General features: G+C 40.5%; 1 protein-coding gene across 4 annotated transcripts; it reads left to right on the forward strand.

Annotated features, from left to right (window-relative positions):
- The first annotated feature begins 150 nt into the window (after positions 1-150).
- Positions 151-22,459, forward strand: mtmr1a (myotubularin related protein 1a). Of its 4 annotated transcripts, XM_015351340.2 has the most exons (18): positions 151-281; positions 2,310-2,415; positions 3,933-3,956; positions 4,965-4,988; positions 8,267-8,332; positions 11,972-12,047; positions 12,597-12,691; positions 12,915-13,022; positions 13,350-13,451; positions 14,263-14,346; positions 15,053-15,202; positions 16,115-16,303; positions 16,546-16,731; positions 17,160-17,366; positions 17,795-17,887; positions 18,143-18,256; positions 18,398-18,574; positions 18,896-22,459. In XM_015351340.2, the coding sequence occupies exons 1-18, from the start codon at positions 151-153 to the stop codon at positions 19,058-19,060; spliced, it is 2,097 nt and encodes a 698-aa protein (XP_015206826.1). In that variant the 3' UTR covers positions 19,061-22,459. The 4 variants fall into 4 exon arrangements, with proteins under 4 accessions (XP_015206826.1, XP_015206829.1, XP_015206828.1 ...); XM_015351343.2 differs by lacking the exon at positions 8,267-8,332; XM_015351342.2 differs by lacking the exons at positions 3,933-3,956; positions 4,965-4,988.

Consider the following 22,459-nt stretch of genomic DNA (forward strand, 5'->3'; position numbering starts at 1 on the left):
TTCGGCGCTAGCGGTTCGCTGTCACTGGAACAAAAACACAGGAAATCTTTGCGTAGCTTGCCCGGAAAAAAAAGACGCCCATATCCGTCCATTGCACTAGGAAAGCGTAGCCTGCATTAGGAAAATAGGAAGGAAGGAAACTGGCAAAGGATGGAAAAGGTTCCAGGCGGAGGCAGTTACGGAGCGGAGAGCCCTGCTCCCCCGGCACTGCCCTCTAGGAAGCCTGCGCGTCCGCTCGTGGGACCCGGTCCCAGGCAGCCCAGCGAGGAGACTCTGGACAGGTAAATACACAACACTCGGCAGCGCTTTGCTTTCTCCTATAAGGGCAGCAAGACGGCCGTTGAGCTTAAAAATTAAGAATTGGATACACAATGGCTTGGAGACCGTGTCTGTTCGGTGCACGGCTGCAGGGTGAGAAATATTTTCTCCGTCTCCTATACCGGGTGTGTCGGGCTCGTCGACTCTGTCTTTTGCAATCAAGGATCGACAGTAAGTGATGCCTTACTGCTCTAGTTGATAATCTGGAACAAGGGAAAGTACGAGTGTCTGCTGTCAGCAGTCCAGCCACTGATAATAGAATATACGGGACTAAAGCTCGATTCATGCCAAGGCTGTATTTCCTAATGAAGCCATCCCAAATCATCATTTTTTTTTATTAATTATGTCAATGCGTCGATGTTTTGTGGAAACGTGACAAGCACGTAAGGATTTTTGGATCTAAGATCTAGGAGTTAAGGATCACCCTTTCACAGTGATTTGACTTTTGTGAAGTACTTGATAAGTTCCTGTAATGTTCAAAACCCATGTACTGTATTTCAACTGGGGCTGTAAATAGTTTCTCCTGAATTCATGTTCATATGCAAAAAAGTTTTGATACATTTAGACAACTGACAAAAGTGGGTGAAAGTGTTAACAGAGAATGTGCTTTGCTGCCTACAGTATGTGTTGAGATCTCAATAGGAGACCTCTGAAACATAAAACTGATTGTTGCTGTAAGTGGTGTTGGTAGACCAGTAGGAGGTGCTGTTCTCTATGTTGTGGAATTTACCATCCAGTGTCCCAGTATGGTGACAGGAGACACTACTTAAGGAAGTGCTATGCTTTAAATGAGACATCGAACTGACAACTTCACTATTTGTTCCTTAGTCTTCGCCTCATTCAATCTGGCATTGGAGTGGGTCCCCTCTTATACGTAAAACTCTTTGGGGTCCTTCAGGATGTTTGTTCTGAAGCTAGTATTTCTTAGAGGGTTAATATTTGCAGCCAATTCTTAGTACTGTAAGTAGAAATCCTTGCTCCATAACATCTGCCCTTTTGATTATTTTTAGTAAAGATCATGTTACATTTACAAGGTAGTGATATTTCTGTGTGGACTTGTGGATAGCAACACTCTAACAACAGATAACACTCTAAATATCAATCTGACTTGTTTGAGTAGCACTTTGGTTCAGATAATTTGTGTTAGGAAGTTGTGAAATGAAGGCTCTTGTATGCATTTAGGTCCATAGCAGTGCCAGACTGCAAAGTACTGAATATTGAATAGGAGTTAAATGCTTAAAAGAATACAGTACTGACAGTCATTGAATGTTGCAATACCAGTGTAGGAATCTCTCAACTTCAAATACAACTACACTAAAGTTAAAGAATTGTCATAAGTGGTGTGTTTTGAGGCCGAATGAATAAAATCAACAGAGAAGGAAAAGGCACCTTTGCTTGTTTAAGATGGATGAATAGATGGAATAATTCAGTCTAGGATAGACTAAATACCTGTCACAGTCCTTGCAGTCCTGTTTATGCCGAGAGGATACGTCACAAAAAGTACTGGGAAGGGGAGAGAGTTGGCTTGTGATTTCTTCACAGCAGCTACCTGTGGGGCCTGCTAGGTGCCTGCAGGCCAGTGTGGGGGTCAGTAGGCGTCCATTCACTGCCTGGAACCTCTGTTCTGCTCTGTCTGCTTGGGAAAACCACATGATTGCATCAGGGCCTGGCTGCAGCTGAGAGTCAGCCGGGATGAAAGTCGGTGGTTTGAAGTTGGCCCTTTCACTCTGGCCGAAGATTGTTTGCAGGTCAGAGGCCAGGAAAATCAAGACCTCCAGACATCCGTGTGTGCCATTTTCTTACACAATTAGATAATAGGACTGAAACATCTGCAGCTGGCAGCTAGAAACCAACATGAATGATTCTGTTTTAATGGGAGTCTTGTAAGCTCCTGGCTCTTAGTAAGCTGGAAATGTTTACTATATAATATCTCACCTTATAATCTCTCCCATGACACTTACTGTGATAATAAAAACCATCTCTCATTGCAGCCCCACAGGATCCCATGTGGAATGGTGTAAACAGCTGATCGCTGCCACAATCTCCAGTCAGATCTCTGGTGTCGTGCCCTCTGACCCCGTCTCCCGGGATTACAAGGTATGAGCTGCCCATCAGACCAGTGCACTGGAGTGTGTGACAGCCAGATTCTTAATGTAATTGATGGGGCTGATTGGATCTTGCATAGTTCATTTGATAGATTTGATAGAAACTCAGTGTGTTTAATGTTTGTCCCTCATACACTGTCACTCCTTGAATTATGTGAAGTTGAGTATTATATGATTCACGTGCTTAATAAAGTAAAATGTGCTTCCCGATTACATGTTACATGTTGTTAATCTCATTATTGTTGTTGATCTGGAAATTTCAGAATTGAATTTGGATAATTACGGATTTGTAGATTCATAAGACCTGTTTCCTTTAACCCTAAATGACTCCTTCTGGAATCTTGAAAGTTAACGGTTTTATTCTGTTCATTCATTCTTTTATTCTTTATTTCCTTTACCCTTTCTTCCTCCAGAGTGGATGCAAGGCATGTCTTACCTTTACCAACAGCTTTGCATGACAGTTTTCTTTTCCATTTTTTATCATTCATTGCTGATGATATCCTAAGATATAAAAATAAAGGAGGTGTGATGGCACAGTAGATACCACTGCAGCCTATGAGCTGCTGGGTTCTGTGTTCGGTTCCAGCCGGGGCTGCCTTCTGTGGGGAGTTTGCATGTTCCACCTGTGTCCCACATGGGTAATCAGTGTCTGTATATTATGTCTTGGTGGGAGTGCGCCCAGTGATGCACTGCAGTTCCATTCAGAGTGTAGCTCTGCCTTCCAGGATGGGCTGACTTTCTGAAATGATTTGTGATGGTGGATAGATGGCTGGAGTAGCAAAGCACTAAAATAAGAAAACAAGCTTTTGTTTTGTGTTTGCAGAGCAAATACAGATGCAAAACAGTGGTTCTCTGGCGTTTAGACTTAATGATGAACATAACCGTGAGAAAAATACTACTGTATTTAAAAAAATAAAATTGTATTTTTTAGGAAAATAAAAAAACGGTGAAGATGTGTTGGGGTTCAAAGTTTTTCCTCTTTAATCATTAATTTCACATGTGTTTTGGGCATTAAGTAATGAGAAACGCTCAGGTGATGTTTTGAGAGAACTATCTGGTTGACATTTAGTTACTTTGGACTTAACCAGTTTAACTTGCCTCATGCTGAAGAACACTGGGTAATAGATTTAGTACTTTGGGGTTTTAATGGGTAGTAGATTTAGGTTTTTCACTGGACTGATGATGGCTGTATAAAAATCTAAAGAAAATGCAAATGAGCAAGATGATTTGGTGCCCATTTCTTTGGTGTAATTGCTCTTGATCCTCAAAGAACCTGAAAAAATCTGCAACTATAGTATTAATAGCAGACATAATGAGACATATTAAGACGTTTGGGTTTTTTTGCCGAATCAGAAGTGTTGCCTTCAGTGCCCTCTCTAAGCTGTAGCATTGGAAAAAGAGGCTAGGGATGACAGCCTTGCTTGGGATTTAAGATCTCCTCGACTGCTTTGTTCTGGGCTCTGCAGTCTTATCAGGAAGGTTCATAACTGCTGTGTTTCTGACTAACAGGTTGGAAGGATGCCGGACTTGCGGGTAAGACTGACGCAGTGTGTGCAGAGCCTTCCTGTCTCATGCTAGTGCTAAATGAAAGATGCGGTGTCTGTGTGTCTTCTCTTTTCCTGTCGCAGAGCAGCTGTGTGACAGAATGAAACTCATGTACCTCATCTGCAGACAGAGAAATGTAGGCTTGCGGGCTTGTGCTTCCTTGTCACCGTACGTCAGCACTGCGACACCTTAAAGGGCAGTGAAATTTAGCCAGTACACTTCCAAGAACGGTGGCAATCTGGGTGGCAGTGTTCATGGCTGCCACTGGTCACACTTCTTGTGAATTGTTCTCCTACTGCAAGTAGGGGTGATTCTAAATTCATCAGGGCATATCTCTCTGCTTACTGTTGCTCTGATTCTGCGCACTTTTGAAACATGTATGCAGTGCCTGGCAAATTCGGCTCATTTAGATTTTGTTTATAAAGGGCTTCTACAAACAGGTCAAATACTATTTAGGGTATTCCTAATCTTTACCGCTACATTTTGGATTTCTTAACCATAGGTTAGAAAAGATATATACAAAACATAATTGGTCAGATTGCACGCTACAATTATAATATTAAGAAGTGGCTTTGTTGTTAATGATACAAGACCTACTGTTTTAAAACCACATCTCTTTGTTCTTGATTCTTGTAAACACTCTAACTTTGCAAAACCCATCCAAAAGGGAGGCTCCTGCTCCTACTGTTTTAGGGTGTGTCAGTAAAAATAGTATTCTGTTATTGAGAGTTGCTATCCAAGACCCTGGGTTTGGAACAGCAGGTCATGTATTTGTGTCTAAAATTAAAACAGCAAGAAGCATCAGTCTGTCCCATTGCAGCTTTACAAGTCTGCTTTACTTTTCAAAGAAGCTTTTATGTAATTTAGCTGCTGAGCCTTTATTTCTGGCTTTTTCTTTGTCTGGAATATTGTTTTTATTTGAACTGAATCGAATGACAACATAAACTACAGTTTCTCAAGTTTTATTGTGTGCTTTCTTCTGTTTGTAACAAACAGGTTTCCAAGAGGCCTGATCTGAGGGTAAGACTGAGGATTAACTGCATCAGGCTGCTTTCTGTCTGTCTCTCAGGCTGATCTTAAATGTTTTTACTTAATTATTAGGAATTTGGTTGTTTATGTTTTTAGCTCAGGCGGATCCTGTATGGCTGAAGTAAGTTTCTCCAGGCTTTTGTTCCCCATAAGCTCTTAATGACCTTCCTCAACCCATTACTGGCTTAATTGGACCAATTGGCAGTTTCCCCAGCTCTACAGCTGCTGGTGTGTGAAAGAACCCTTGAAAACCTGTAGACACACTGGCTCTCCAGGATGAGGTTCAGACACTCCTGCTGTAGTGCATGTATTAGTATTCTTGGGCTTTATTATCACCCTGATTTGCTTTACTTAAATGCCCCTCCACTCAAAATACATTACTGATTCATGCCCCCCCAAAAAATAGCCATGCACTAGGGTTTGAAATTGATCTTGGCCATCATAGGACTATTGGTTTTTTCATACTACCTTCTTGAGGTTCTGACCAGTGGTGTGGATCGTGGTCATGCAGGAAACCAGAAGCACCTGGCTCGAGCCTTTCTTTCGCTCTTATTCCGGGTTCAGGCCGTTCATGTCTAGACTGTAAGGCTCAGTTGGACTGTGAGTGAGTGCCTTCAGTTTTTGAGCCACTAATGATTCGCAGATGGTTATGTTTGTGACGCATGTAATCCTAGTTTGCAGTATTCTTCAGTATCACGACTACAACTAAGGCCAATTCTGTCAAAAGAATAGGGGAAGATTGGGCTGATGAGCTTTTAGAACTCTACATCCTGTTCACACTGTTCTGACTGGTCATCAGAGTTTTTGGACAGGGTTCCTAATATTTTGGACACTGAGTACATGCATGAAGAGCTGGCCCTGCTTTGACAGTATGAGTCTTCACAGATTGCTCTTCCTCCAATGGGTAGTGGAATAGTCCCTTCAGAGTTGTAATGGGAGAGTGGCACAATGCTGTCTTTTCCTGAAAATTGAACATATCTTTTTTCAGAATGCCCACTGGAGAGGTAAGATTGTCATACTATCTATTCCATTTTTTTTCTCTACTGGAATAGCATGGATACTTCGGAGCTTTTGCTGCATGTTTCGATTTAAGGGTTAATTAGAGTGAGCAGATACAGCAGAGGCTTGGCTGCAGTTTCTGTCTTTCACTACGTGCAGTATTTAACGTCAGACATCTGGCTGTACCAGAGGAAAGGCCTTTGACAGCCTGATACATTGGTCTGCATCAACGGCAAAATGTGTAGCTGGTCAGTCCAGTGAACATTAGAAAGATTGTATGATCCTGAGTCTAATTATTTTTAGCAAGAAAGTGGATCAATTTGGATTTCAAGGTGCTGTCTTTTAAACACAGATAATCATTACCATTAAGTATTGTTCCAGTGTTTTTTGCTCATGTGAATAGAGCTTAGGATTTGAAAACTTCTGTTGCAAAGGGGGCCCTATTGAATTTCTGAACTACATAGTTTATTTCCTTGTTTATTTGAGTTTCACTTATGATCAAGACCCAAGAGTATTGTGATAATCTTGATACCATTTGTGTGAAAGTGGATTTGTTTCACAGTAAAAAACACATTTTTTAAATAGATGTTATTGTGTGTGGGGAGTAGGACTATTTTGGCAGATTTCCCAGGATTTTGCAAATGCTGTTAAGTGCTTTATCATTTTTGTAATTGTATTAAGATGTAGACAGTTATTTTTTGTTGTGATTTACCTCTTTTATTGAAAGTGAAGCAGGGATTAGGGGTAAATTATGTATCACCAAATTCTACAGCACATTGTTTTGACATCTTATCTAAAGAAAGATACAGACCCTCCATATGACACAGGGTGATAGGAGACTGATAGATCTGGCAGTTATGGAACCCAATACCTTCCATAACTGGGTAAGATTCTTTTGTGGTACTGATTTACTGTCATTCTTCTTTACATAAATGCAGCCAAGAGGTCTGATAATAGTCTGTAATAATTCTGCTTTTCTTCCAGTCAAAACGAGTAATTGCCAACCACCTAGTGAAAACTCACAAACATAACCGGTTTTCCAGACAAAAGCATGGTTTGAAATAATTCTGAAATTATAAGGTTGATCTCGTGGCCAATCTGGTAATTAAAACAATATGTAAACTGACCTCATTGCCTCTGAAAACTCAGTACCACAAGGAGGGAAATGAAAGGCAGTTTGGTTGGTTCTGAACATCGTGATGGTTTTATAAAACCGAACAGTATCTTGGCACTGTTGCCACTAATCATGTGATTTTTAATACTTTGAACATTTGGTGTTAAATAATTTGTAAATGGACAAACAAAACTTGTAAAGTGCGTACTGCACTAGATATTGTAGAGAAAGCAGTAATTGTAACATTGAGTGCTGATGAACAGATGGCTGTGTGTTTTTCACAAGGTTTTACATAAAGCTGTTTACAAAAGTTTCATCACAGCATTATGTGGGCTATACACATCATAACATTACATGCTGTTGTATACACCAAGTACTGCAATATACAGAGTAGTTATAAAAGTCTCTTAATCATATCCAGATGTCACTGTGTCTCTTCAACTGGGAATATTTGCACTGTCATTCTCTTAGTCCTTAGTCCTATCTGTGTACCATGTCAATATCAGGTAAATTGGATGCATGGTTACAGTGCTTTTCAAAGCTAATTACAAGACTTTATTAACCCACTGTCAGTCAAAATACAGTCTCTTTGACTTAAGTGTTGAGATTTGGTTTTCAGTATTGAAGCACATTTAACAGATTTCTCTCTTTTTGCATAGGGTGGTTTTCTCCCTGTATGTGTCACTCCCTGTCACCTGCAGTCTCACTTCTGTATAAGTGAGAAAGCACCAGTAGAGATTATTGCTATTTGGACAGCTGCTGATGTCTGGAACCAGTTGTTCTCATCCAGACCGTTTGGAATCTGGGCTACTGTTGCAGTTACACTGGATATATTTTACTACACATAGAATTGTACTAGGAATATTTTATAGCAGCAGTCATATCAATAAGTATATTTTATCTGAAAGACTACTCTATGTGTCTCAATAATCAGCATTCTTTTTTGCTTCTCAAAGGGAATATTATTAACTCAGCTAACTGCTTTTTCTGATGGGCTTTCAGGCTGCACAGTGATGTCTAACCCTGGCTTCTCTCTTCAGTGCACAGTACGACTCTCCTTGGGTCCGCTGGGTTTCTGGGGTGGTGTCTGACCTTTGAACTCTCTCTTTACCGGCGTTGTCTCTCTCTGTCTCCCCACTCTGCGCTCCCTGGCCAGGAGCCTGCGGACGGAGCCAACGGCTGTCACTCGGACACAGACTCTGAGTTCGCTCCTCACTCCTCGGCAAGTCTCTGCTTCCTTCTTCACATTTCCTGCACAGCTGCACAAACCGCTTCAGTGGGTTTTACAGTACAGAACAAGATTAAATGTCCTCATTCCAAACCCCTCTATAGCAGTAACACAAATCATCACCACCCTCGTGTTTATCGGTAATTCCAGCCATAAATAGGCTGAAATTCAATTTTGTTTCCCCAGGTGCGCCTAATGTAGTCTTCTTAACTCTCAGCACTAAGTTTCCAGGTGATTTTAAGCTTTGGATAATCTTCCCCTCTTGCAGCACAGAGCGGTTTCTGGGTTGCAGGTGAAAGGGTTGATTTAGTTCTTCTAATTTAAGAATAGAACTGATTTATACTGTTCCGTCTAAGGCTAAGCTGAAATTTAACAGCCTTCTATAATCTTACATTTTAATAGGAGAAATTCTTAGTTTTCAGAAAAGCTTAATAAGCTTTAAATTTAGCATTAGTTAAAATTAACTTATCTTCTTAAAAAAACCCGGTACAGACATTGGCTTCTGTAATAAATAAGTAAAACGGAATAAATTTAAGCATTTGGTTGAGACTTTTTGCTAGAATTACCGAGTCCTACACCCTCCTGTCACCCCTCAAAATGACGAGGTAAGAGGTTTGTGCAGGTGGGCTCAAGTTCAGAATCAGGCCAGGCCGACAAAGCTTTTGCTCCAGCTAGCAGTATCATTCAACAACAGCAGTGCCTCCGCTGTCCTTATTGACTTTTTCTTACCTGCACAGCGGCAGCTGTTAAAAATCTACATTTTTAAACTGGCGGCATTTTATTACTTTGGACAACTGATTAAAGATGGACGATTTTGCCCATTTTACCACATATACCAGTATTTAGAAAAGGGAAAGTATGGCACAGGTATGGCAGCATAATGCCAAAATATTCTGAAGAAAATAATTTAATTCTGCACTGTACTCCAAGAGCAGTACTTTGTTCCCACTAAATGCTAGTAGGACCAGATTTTACCATTTTCCAACTTTTGTATAGTCTCTAAAGCACTTGTAAATCTTTGACATTCATACTTGTGAGTAGAAATATGTGGTACTGGGACTGATTTCTCCATTTTCTGCACTGATGTGAGCCGGATCTTCAAAATCTTTGCAAGCCTGGCCTTCCAAGCTTTAATACTAACCCTTAATGCCAACTTACATGCATGCTTATCCAGTAAAAGAATGAATAATGTTCTTTGTTGTGGCATGGTGCTTCAGGGTTTTCTGTGTGTATGAATGAGGTAGTGGTAGAGAAATGCTGAGAGCATTCTAACAAAAGTTGGGGTAATTTTTTAGTCAGAAAAACTAATGCTGGGAAACGTGCTGAATGATTTTGACTTCCTTTTTATTAGATACTTTTTCCAATATGATTAATTGGGATGTGTATGTGTTCATACCTCTGGACCTTTCAGTAGTGCATTAGAAGTGCTGTGAATTAGGTATATCAGGTTTTCGGCATGGAATCATTCAAAACATATATCATGTCAGTGCACAATAAGATCTACAGATACAGCGAGGATGACAATGCCCTCCATTGGGAATATTGCTATTCACTAAAACCACATAAACCTGAAGGAAGTGCAAGATGCACATACATGTCTTTTTCCCTGGTTATATTCAGCTGTGTCATGCTGATGAGCTCTATTGAGGACAAAAAACTGTCTGGCTGCTGATTTTAACTTCATACAGAAAAAGAAGTCTGCTTAGATGTTTTCTGCTTTCTGGAAGTGTGAAATTGACAGAACTAAGTGTTGTTCACCCCCCCCCCCCAATTCTCTATTATTTTCTTGAGTGTCATAAATATTATTTGTGCTTGACCATTACATCTCCTAATTGAATAATCATTCTGTCAAGTGAGTATCTGATAGGGTGATTCAACTTATTTAACACAGTGTAAACCAATAATTTTAGAAAAGATGTCCTTGTCAAATATACATTTAGTTTAACAATCCTTAACTTATTACACTTTAATCATCCACCATCTCTTCATCTTTATTTTGCAGTAGCTTTAATAAACAATTAATTGTGCATGTTAAAGGTTTGGGGAAAATATATTTTTCAGAATTGTACTACACCCTTGCAAAACCTTCACTTGTTTTGTTTTGAACTTTTGCATTGCTGCAGGAATGTAATTGTAACACTGGATATTTTCATTTTCAGATCTTGAGCTGTCTGTAGGTAGTTGATGTGCACTGGCTTTAAAGTAGCCCCACACCCAAAAAAAAATAAGTCACAGGATTTTAAATTTGGAGAGTACGTTAAAACCAATCCCAGCCATTAGATATTTTTTTCTGTGCAATGATTTGCAATCACCCAACCTGTTAAACTCTATTAAAAGCTGTAGTGGACGAGACTAAATAAAATAGCTTGCATTTACTGTTGCATACATTAAACGTTCTGTGAATTTTGAAAAATTATCAAATCTTTTCTGAAGGCTCTGTATAAAAACTCCTTTTTGTATAGTATGTAGTATTGCTTTCAAAATGTAGCAATTAGATAAATGATCCTGATTATGGCAAAACATACAGTACCAGTGATGTATTGAAATTTTAGATCCAGTTCGTTATCATCCAAAAACACAATATAGAGGATTTCGTGAATCTGGTAGTTATGTTCAGCTGCTTTCCCACAGTTCATTAGGGAGAAGACGGTATCGTTTCAAAGTGCAGTTTCTTTCAGCGCCTCCAGTGTGGCTATTAAGACACTGCAAGTACATTGCATACCATATTCGGAACCCAGTGTGCAGTGTGCATTGTGCATTCCTACAGGGTTTGCCAAATGTAACAGCTAGGGTCCCTGTTAGAGGCAGATTAAGATTTAACTGACAGTTTTTGCTAATTGATATTTTAGGGGAAATTAACATAATTAGTTCCAGCTAAGTGGTTTTTAATAAAACCTGTTTTTCAAAACCTGTCGGCCAGTGCTGCAGAACTTGACTCTGGGATGGGATGGTGTTATTAAGATAAAGAAGTGCCATGGGCAGTGATGCAGTTCCAAATTTCATTCATATTGTATATGTCCATGCAGATGAAATGTATCCTCTACTCAGTAGAATTATGGGACCTTAGTTTTCTGTTGTAGGCAGTTAAGTGTGTATACAGGCAGGGACCTTTTTGAAATACGTACAGTGTATGGTATGCGCTGGTGGGCAAAAAGCTAAAAGCACTTTTCACGTTTTTTATTCAGCAATTTTGAAAATAAGCTTCAAGCAGAAAATTGAAATCAAGTGAGGCTCAATGATAAAGAATTTCGCTGCAGCATAATACAGAAAACAGGTTCCCCCAGGGCCGCTATTGAAAGCCTGGGGGATAGTCCATCATGGCACTTAGCAAGTGAAATTTAAGACAACCACATGAATCCTCTGATGGCTTATAGGACAAGCCAGGGTAATGTGAGAAATGTGAAAATCTGCTGAAAGATCAGTCTCCTGGTATAGTCTGGGCTTTAGGATCGGGCTGTTTTTTAATGTGGGTAAGTGACGTAAGTGCCCTTTGAGACAGTGGTGGTGTCCAGTGTACATGCACTGGCACACACCTGCGGTGAAGCTGTGTGTATGTGCACTGGCCGCAGTTCCAGCACACTGCGAGGTACAGAGCAATGATTCCACTTAACTGTGGGTTTGGATCAATGCCAGGCTCTGAGGGACGGCAACAAACTGGCACAGATGGAGGAGGCACCGCGGATTCCAGGAGAGTCCATCAAAGCCATTGGTGAGTGCCCAGCCTCTCAGCTCACCGTCGAGACTGTAACGTAGTTTTTGTATTTTCAGTCGTATTAAAGCTGTTCTACCCAAACTTACAAGGCAGATATGAATGTGACAGTCAAGAGAAAACGCAGAAGCAGAGCTTTGCTAGGGTCACTGGAAAGAGAGCGTTCTGTGTTTTTGGCCGACTGGATCAGTGACTGTAAGCTGTCCTCTTAGAGCACTACAGGACTGTGAACTGAAGCTGAACTTTTTAAGAAAGTGAAATTCACAACGTTTAGTTTTTGATCAGTTTTGTTCAACTGATTCAGCTCTTTCATTACCTACAATTAGCTTTAATTATGTTATAAATATGTCAGTGTAAAAATATCAGTACCATCAGAACTTAATACCAGATAAAGATAAACTCTACAGTTGCCACAGTCCTAATGTCAGAAGATGAAATAGGAATTGGTTTTACAGAATTGCAATGAAATCTGCACACTGAAGCAGGTTACCAGACTAACATGGACCCTGTGGTAGTTTCAGCATAAACGAGGTTCTCTTGTTTCTGCAGCTAAAGATGTGATGTACATCTGTCCGTTCACTGGTGCTGTAAGCGGTACCCTCACTGTCACAGACTACAAGCTGTACTTCAAGAGCATGGAGCGGGTAAGGACCTTTTATGGCCTCTCTGTTGGTTATGCTCTGCCTAGTCCATGGCATGTTTCTGCATTTGAACTAATTCAAGTTACTAAATCAATTGTACTGCAGTTTATTTTCATTGGCTGTAGGTGTTGGTGAACCTAGTTAAAGCAGGCAGAGCAGTGAGTCTTTCTTAAGAGATTATCGCTGTACACTTCTGCTGTTGTATTCTCTGTCGGAATAACGACAGGAGCCACCTTTTGTATTGGATGTCAATCTGGGAGTGATCAGCCGGCTGGAGACCATTGGAGTGCAGAGTCATGGAGAGAACTCCTGTGGCATGGAGATAGTGTGTAAGGTAAAAAAGTCTTAGTTAGGATTTTTTATTTTTTATTTCATGGTGTCTGCATTTTTTACAGCAAATAACAAGATTCTATACAAAGTTTTGCTAGTAGTAGACTATGAAACTTTCAGAGTGACACTGCTTCATATTACCATCTAATACATGAAGGTCTCCAGAACAGTGGAGACCAGCAGGGCACATGTACTGTGTGAGTAGTAATGTTGAAATAGTTGTTTCAGTGAATTGTGTAACACTCTTTTCAGTACAGTAAAATATATTTTCTGTGCATTTCATTTCATTTGTGCATTTCATTTCATTGTGCATTGTTTCTTTTGATGACAGGATATGAGAAACCCCAGGTTCGCATACAAGAAGGAAGAGCAAAGCAAGCTGGAGATTTTCGAAACCCTCACAAAACATGCTTTCCCCCTGTCTCAGGATTTGGTGAGCCAGCAGGCTTTGCTTTTTGATCAGTAATACAGCTTACTGAGATTCACTTATACAGAAAGCATTCTATAATGATTAGATGTAAGGCCTGCTTATGTATCACATAATAGGTGAAAAAAGTCATTGCTATGTCTTGTAATGATGGGCTACAAGCATATTTGAAAACTTAGCTCTTGGTGCTATCTCAAATTTGCTAATTCACTTTAAACTGTATTTTAACTATCGTTTACTTGGATGTTTGATTATTCAGTACAATGAGAAGAAGTGTCTCTAAATTTAGTTTATAAACTATTTTTTCACCAGATGATAAATAGTAAATTGATTTGTTTTAGATGTAATGCCCCAATACTTTTGTTCCTGACAATACAAGTTCTAAGTGTAAATAACAGGAATAATTTCTGACCATCTAAGGTGCACATCCCTGATGCCTGTAAATATAACTTAAAGTCAACATTGATATACTGTAGGCATAGGCCATTTAAATAGTGACTTTTTTCTTGGACCATAGAGTTAAATTAACTTAATTTTTATATTACGCATTTCTCTAATACAGTATTTGATATATGTGAATAGAGTGTTCTGTCCTCATACCTTTTAACATTAAATACATCAAAATCGGAGAGTTTCAAGTTACTGTAATCAAATTATCCATGTAATTAAATTAGAATTTTAAGTGATTAGCTTTATTTTTCCTGTCTCTAATCTGCGATGCTTACGCCCAGTGATTTTGGAACTGTACACAAACCCGAATCGTGTTAGAACTCTTGTAGCAGGACTGTCAGTCACATCCTTTTGTGCTGTTTTTCAGCCACTGTTCGCATTCCTTTACAAAGAGATGTTTCCTGTTGATGGCTGGAAAGTATATGACCCTATAGCTGAGTACAAAAGACAGGTAAAGGCAGAATGACTTTTCGTATGAATACAATTCCTGTTTGACTTAAAACAGTATAACCATAGTGAAGGTCAGCTGAGGGTTCTACTCTCAGGATTTCCGAAACAAATCTGCAGCTCAGATGCATCAGTGTTAAAAATGTTTGTTACAAGAGATTCCTTCCATTGTCAGATGTGTATTCTTTTTGAGGGTTACAGCCCCCCTGGAGTCCATTCAAGAAGCACAGGGGCACACAAGCAGAGCCAGGTCTACACCCTAGTCCTCCCCAGGATTTGCGCACACAAACACACACAGGCACAATACAGAGATGCCAGTTAATGTGGGAGGAAAGGGGAGTACCAGAGAAACCTAAGTCGAACATAGGGAAAATGTGGGGAATATATCCTGGGTTGTCCGTCTTTGAAATTATTTTTGAATTAAATGTTTTCACAGAAAATTGTTTACCTCGTTCACGATCTCATCATCCAGTCAAGCAGTTCAGCCCCAGGGTTTCGACTGACCGCTCAAGAAAATTAGAGGCAGTGGGGCTCATCTGCACCCCTATAAGCATATCGGGGCTCAAAAAATCAATTAACCTAGTATGAATTACTTTGTTCACACACCAAAATATATGTCAGAATGTACTTAGCCTAATTATAATGAGTTAATTCATCCTCTGTGGAGCCGTGATGGCAGTTGTCCTATGTTTCACCTCCCTCTCTTTCAGGGGCTGCCCAATGAAAGCTGGACGATCAGTAAAATCAACAGTGGTTATGAAGTGTGTGACACGTACCCCGCGCTCCTTGTGATTCCCACCAGCATTCAAGATGAGGATCTGAAAAGAGTGGCTGCATTCAGAACCAAACAGCGCATCCCTGTGAGCTCACGTGAACAATTGTACTATGTGTTCCGTCACTATGGCCAGTCAAGCCAAAGCATTCTTGCTGTCTGTCCCTAAATTGCCAGTTTGCTCACATACAGCATGATTCCTGACTTTCTCCCTCTCCTGAAGGGAAGTGCAGTGTTACTAGCAGTAAATGTTTTGTGCCATTCCCAGAGTTGTTTTGATCAAGACAAGTTACATTTCATCCTAGACCCCAGGATCCCGTGTTCGGTGTTGGTCACACAGGGATAAAGAGACACTAATGAACATAGTCCATGTTTTTCGAAATTTGAGGCAACCAGAGCAACCCTTGAAAATGGGGGGAGATCATGCAAACTCTGCACTGAACTCCCTATCCACAATTGAACCCAGGACCCAGGAGGTGTGAGGCAGCAAAGCTTTGCCCACTTTGCCCACTGTGCTGCCTACATGCAATGGAAGATGTAAATATGTACATACAAGAACACGACTAAAAGATTCAAAATAGACTTCAAGAGTTTCAGCTTGCTGAGTGTTAAATTGTGTGGAATTCCAGGAAATGGGAGCATGCTGACAAAATACTCGCAGCTTTTTTCAGGCAGGTACAACCAGAATATCTTGAGTCTGCAGGTCTGAAAAAGCGCACAGAGGGAAATAAAGATGAAAGAGCATCGAGCATGAGGAGCGTTCGATGTTTTGTCAATACAGCCACTTTAAAGTCAATTGCTGCCACATAGGTCGTCAGTGTGATGATTTTGCTGTTGGTACTGTATATGTTTACAATGCCTCGTGTGAGAAAGTCTTGATCAGAAGTTTGCAGCCTTCTGACTTTAGTTTAAACTGTGTAGATGAAGGTTCATGTCAGTCTTGCTCCGCGATTTTCAGCCATTCAGAAGTTACCAGATGTGTCTGATGTTGTGGCAATAGGCTTTATCCTGGATCCATCCTGAAAGCCAGGCTACGATCGTGCGATGCAGCCAGCCGATGGTGGGGCCGACAGACAAGCGATGCAAAGAGGATGAGAAGTTCTTACAGACGATAATGGACGCCAATGCCCAGTCACATAAGCTCACCATCTTCGACGCCAGACAGAGCAGCGTGGCGGTAACAAACAAGGTTCGTTTGGGATGTCCTGAACATGAACGTTAATAGTGTGGAATAGTTTTGTGAATTTTCATTGTTGCAGATGTATTCATCTCTCTTCTTAAAACCTCTTGACTTTGATTTACATTTTGCTGATTAGTTTTACTGTTTCGCACAAAAAAAAAAGGAACGCAAACACGTTGAAAGAAGTTCTTGCCCACCCTACAGTAGTTCATTGCGCCACAAACTAATACTTCATTTTCTTTTTTCCGCAGACGAAGGATGGCGGGTTTGAGAGTGAGAGTTTCTACCCGAATGCTGAGCTGACCTTTTTGGACATCCCCAACATTCATGTAATGAGGGAATCTCTCCGCAAACTGAAGGAGGTTGTGTACCCCGTGATCGATGAAGCCAAGTGGCTGTCCAATGTGGACTCCACACACTGGCTGGAGTACATTCGGGTAAGACAGCTAGACCGAAGGAACGAGAATGAGAAATGCCATAATCTTCTTTTTTTTTAACCAAATTGTGGCGTACACACTTCTCGAAACATTTTAGACTTCACTTCCAGACAGATCAAAGTTATGGAAAATGCAAAGACAATTAAATGTCCTGGAAGGGTGAAAAGCAATGTCACATTCACAGAAACAGAAAGATTGAGGTATTAATGAGGCTACTTTGTGCACTAACAGTCACAAAGTGCAATTATTGGAGGTAACCTGGAAGATGGTGAGTGAGCGCTGAATGTAAAAATGACAAGGAAAAGCCTTGGAACGTAATCCATCAGGGATTGAGGGCACCTTGAGCATTACTAACACAAAGTAAGACTGCAGTCGGATGAAAGGTAACTTTCTAAATACATGGCTTCACCCCTCTTCTTGCCATCTAGCTGCTCCTGGCGGGAGCAGTGCGGATCGCGGACAGGATCGAATCAGGGAAGACGTCAGTGGTGGTGCACTGCAGCGATGGGTGGGACCGCACTGCCCAGCTCACCTCCCTGGCCATGCTGATGCTGGACAGCTACTACAGGACCATCAGAGGCTTCGAAGTGCTCATTGAGAAGGAGTGGGTCAGCTTTGGGCACAGGTTTGCCGCGGTGAGTCCCGGATGAGCTGGTAATTAAGAAACATTGCATTGCAGGATGGTGGTACACCTCCAGCATGCCCTCATCTGAGCTCTCATTGAGACAGCAGGATTAGCCACAGCTCACACTTACTCCTAATTCTAAAGAACTGTTTCTAATACAGTTGTACAGTCCTGGTTCTGTAAAGCCCTGGTGTGTCAATGAACTTTCATTCCAACTGAGCACCTAATGATCTAAACTTGTTTGTAACTGTCTTAACTGGACCGGTTTAACAGCTTCTTCCCCAGATGTTCAGGTGCTTCTGCTTTAAAGAGATTTTTTGAAAACGGCAGAAACACCATCCCTGTAGGACCTGGATTGGACACTCTTGATTCTGGTCTGTTGTTACGTACATGTTAGGATCCTGCTGGATGTGTAAGTCTCTATCACTCCCTCCACAGCGTGTGGGCCATGGGGACGAGAATCATGCCAACTCCGAGAGGTCCCCTCTCTTTGTGCAGTTTATCGACTGTGTCTGGCAGATGATGAGACAGGTAAGAGGGGCACTGAGGTGAGAAACTTGCTTGCAGAGTACGAAAACCCAGCAACAGGTGTTTTAGATGAAAAGCTCTGAACAATTCTTTAATGATTGAAAGAAATTGGAATCTCAGAAGAGAGTCCTATTTTTATATCAGAAGCTAACAACAGCAAATGTTGAGGGGTCTGATTTTTCCAGTGTCTCTTTTTAGTATTGAACCTTTCTTTTAATATAATGTTCTGCATCCTAAACAGGCTGTTTTCATTTACAGTTTCCAACTGCCTTTGAATTCAATGAGCTGTTCCTCATCACGATCTTGGACCACCTCTACAGCTGCCTCTTTGGAACCTTTCTGTACAACAGTGAAGTGGAGAGACAGAGCAAGGTGCCTTTTGGATGATTTATTATTTATATTGTTATTTATAATAAAATTGGATGGGGGACAGAAGGTGCAAAACTACAAAGAACAGTTTAGCCAGCTAATGCACAACTTACAAAAATTCCATTCCTCTCCTTTTTCTCTTAGGAAGTGCACACAAAGACTGTGTCGCTGTGGTCATACATCAACAGCCAGTTGGAAGACTTCACCAATCCCTTCTATGTGAATTATGAGAACCACATCTTGTACCCAGTGGCCAGCCTGAGGCACTTGGAGCTTTGGGTGAATTATTATGTCAGGTGGAATCCTCGCATGAGGCCTCAGGTAATTCATTGGCTCATTCATCTGGAATATTAATCCCTATAAATAAAATGACCTGATTTTCCATAGAAATGAAGCGTTAGGCTAGTAACAGGTACAATAGGTATCAGTGTGCAGTATATGAGTCATGTTAGACGAATTTATGTTCTAAAACATGGCAGACAATTGAAAGTTATAGAAATTGTTAAAAATGATAGGAAACCGTTCTCTGTCTTCCAGGCTGAATAGTTCTCATAATCTTTGTGCCTTCAGTCTTTGAATCTTGCTCATTAATCAGTGAACCATACTATAGTGGCTGATGTCCTAATTTTCTTCTTTGACAAGATGCCAGTGCACCAGAATCTGAAGGAGCTGCTGGTGATCCGTGCGGAGCTCCAGAAGAAGGTGGAGGAGCTGCAGAGAGAGGCCGCCGCCCACTCCATCTCCTCCTCCTCGGACCGGGGGTCCTCTCCCTCCCATTCCAGCACCCCACTTCACACCACTGTCTGAGCAGACCCCTCCCCCGGCACTGCAGCCTGATCTCCCACCCTGTGTCACTCACACTCTCCTCTGGAAGGAAGAGATTTCACTCACACCGCTGCCAGTGCACAAGGGAAGGGTTTACCAGACAAACAGGTACACAACGGCCTAATCCAGTTTATATTGTAGAAACTGCATCCTCTTACATAAGCACACCAGGTCCTGCACTTCTTTGGAGAGACTAATAGATCTGAACGTCTTCATCAGCACAAACCTAGCTTTCAGCAGAATCTGAAGAGGTTCAAACTGCTGTGCAATAGGAATTGTCTCCTCATGGAAATGGTTGGAATAGGGTCTCCATCTCTCCTGCAAATAGTTCTAGCTAGAGCTGTACTTTATACACACCCTGGTGTTATAATTAATTTCCTGTGTACTGCCATTTGTCTGTCTGTTATTAACACTGATCACTTGTCAGTTCCGGTGTCTATGCTAATGACACCATATCCATGAGCAAAACAAATAAGGAATTCCTTCCAGGGTGAGAGCATTCATGTAACTCATAATTCCTTACATTGATATGGCGCTTTTTATCCCAAAGGAATCTGAAGCGCTTTACATACAGTATAGACCCACTTCTATCCAACACCGTGCAGCACCCACCTGGGAGACTCATGTCAGCCATTCTCTCAGAAGCCCCACTACACACTAGAGCAAGGGGAGGAGTGGGAAACTGCTCCATCTGGGAACTATAGGGATGCTTAGAGAAGAATTTAGACAGGACACCCCTGTTCTTTCGGAAAGTGCCATAGGATCTTTAATGACCATGTCTCATCTGAACGACAGCATCGCCTGCAGCACAATGTCCCCAGCACAATACTGAGGCATTGGTATGGACATGCTGGTCCAGTGGGAAAAATGTCACCTACTGGTCCACCAACATCAGGTCTGTCATCAACTGAGCAGCCCAAAGTTGCTTGAGTCCTGATATCTGATGAGGTTGGGCCAGAAGGTGATTGCAGCTTCCTGTTGATAGATAGAGGACAGACTAGGTATTTTGAGAAAACAAATACCTCTTGCATAGAAAGGTTTATGGTCAGGCACCCCAGAACCCAGTTGTAAGTAATTAATTCTGTGCTGGGCAAGTGATGTGTAAGAGTTTGTATACAAGAGCATTGATCTCTACCTTCTTAAAAGATTTTGAAATGGTTGACCTAATACTGTATATAAAGATAAATATATATATTTTAATGTTTTGCAATAAATATTTATTGTAATGTTGTTCAATTAGCTTCCCAACTCTAGAAAAGGCCCAGTCTGTTGCAGTGAAATATTTGGTCCTATTGCATGTTGTACATTAGCAGGTTTAAATTGCACAGCCCTCAAGAGAACATTTGTTTTCACGTTCTGCACACAGGACAATTTCTGCAGCACTTCACACGAAAGAGCAGACGAAGATAAAACACAATTATTAAATCCTAGTTAAAAGATTTATCACACAGAAATGTTTTTAGTCCTGATTTAGCATCTCATGCTTCTGAATGTCAGCCCTGACTATCTCGGGATAATGAGCTACCTCCCATCTCCCCGTGGGAGGCTCACAGGCAGTGAAATATGAGGATAGCTCAGATACCTTGATTAATGTGTTTGCTCTAATAATTTTATTTTGTCCTATTCAGTCACCACTCTATTTGTTCAGAATTGCAGCTGAAAATGGGGATAACATTGTTTTTCCTATGCAGCCAAAAACTTTACTATTTTATGGTCCTTTCTACACGCAGACACAATGTGCTCCTACTGTACGTGAGACCTGTAGTATGGACAGTATGTATTTTTTAACTGCCTTCTTTCTTTATTGATGATGACTTTGGAAAACAATGTGTATTTAACCTCTATGACACTCCACCCCTGAAAATTCACCACACTGACCAGAAGAAAATTACTGTAAATCAGTTCTTTCTAACAAATCCCATGTGAAGAAATCGCAGTTACCACTGACAATTCAACAATGTCTATTGAAGCAAAATTAGTAGCAGTCAATTCATTTTAAAATAAAATTAGACTTTGTGCTTTACAATTAAATGGTACAGACAAATTGGTTTTACAATTATCTGCTCTCGGGTCTTCAGGAGTTTAATAACTCGGCAGCCCCCTGTAATCAAAAGGAACATCACAGTGTCTCTTTGCATCTCAATAAAAACAGTCCTGAATGCCTTCTAACATAGCTTAGCATGTAACATTCTGTTGCATGATTCTTGCAAGGCTATTCACTTGCCTTTAGGGATAGTATAGGATAATATTTTTTCATTTTCTACGGAGTAGAAAAGTTTATTTGACCTGAGCTATTAAACTATCAAATGAATAAGATGAGCCAGATGGCTTCACCTCATTTTCAGCCTTTTTATGATGCAATGGGCAGTTGTATCAGTGTGCAAAGCTGCAAATGAACAAGTAAATATTAATCCTACTCTGAAAAAAAGATGGTTTGTTGTTTCTATGTTTTGATTATTGTAGTTTGTATAATTCAGTCGTCTTGAAGATTATAAGGATCTTAATTGAATCCCTGTGGATAATGGGGTACTCTCAGCAGTGCCCTACAGCTATCTAAAAGACATTTAAGGAAACTATTGTGACGATAGGAAACACAATATAATAGACAACATGTCTATGATAACACAATATCACACAAAAAAGTTCGTGGGAGCATAAATCAGCTTGTTAAAGCTGGGTTCGTTCATGAAACAGCTGAGTGAGATCTGTACATCAATTTCCTACTACCTGTCAAACAGACTAGCTGGGCAAATGAATCGCCTACTCTCCTTTTAAAACCTTATATTTTTGTAGAAAAAAAATGTTCAAAGGCATTGTATATGCAACCAGTGAGTGTTGGAACCAGTCATCTGTGATACCTGTTACAAAGAACCAATTTAGCCAATATAACAAAAAAAGTTAAAGTATGTGCATTATACTTGGGCAAAGGTTTTTTTAAGCAGGATGTTTGGCACCGTTGTTTGATAAATGCAGATTAAATTTTGCTCTGTGACCTGAAACTGACAGTTTCACTTCACTGTATGCCAGTATTTGCTAAAAAGCTCCATCTCTGAAAGAGGGAATATTTCTAATATATCCTAACTTAGTGCTTTTTTATTATCCATTTATAATTGAATTGTTAAAATTGACTTCACACAAAGTTCCTTAAGCACATTTAACTCAAAAATGAAAATTATGAAAGCATATATTCTGACAGGTGTTATTTTTTTAATTTACAGTATTTCATGGTTATAATGCAATAATTGCAGCTGAGCATACTGCAACTTAGTGTTTCATGCCTTCATTAAGTCTGTTGTGAGTGATGTGTCTTTTGACTTTAGAGATGTGCCATATCTTTGGAGAAACTTAAAACATTCCATTATAATAAATCTTGAACCATGA

This window comes from Lepisosteus oculatus, chromosome 8 (assembly GCF_040954835.1).
Source record: "Lepisosteus oculatus isolate fLepOcu1 chromosome 8, fLepOcu1.hap2, whole genome shotgun sequence".
NCBI lineage: Eukaryota > Metazoa > Chordata > Actinopteri > Semionotiformes > Lepisosteidae > Lepisosteus > Lepisosteus oculatus.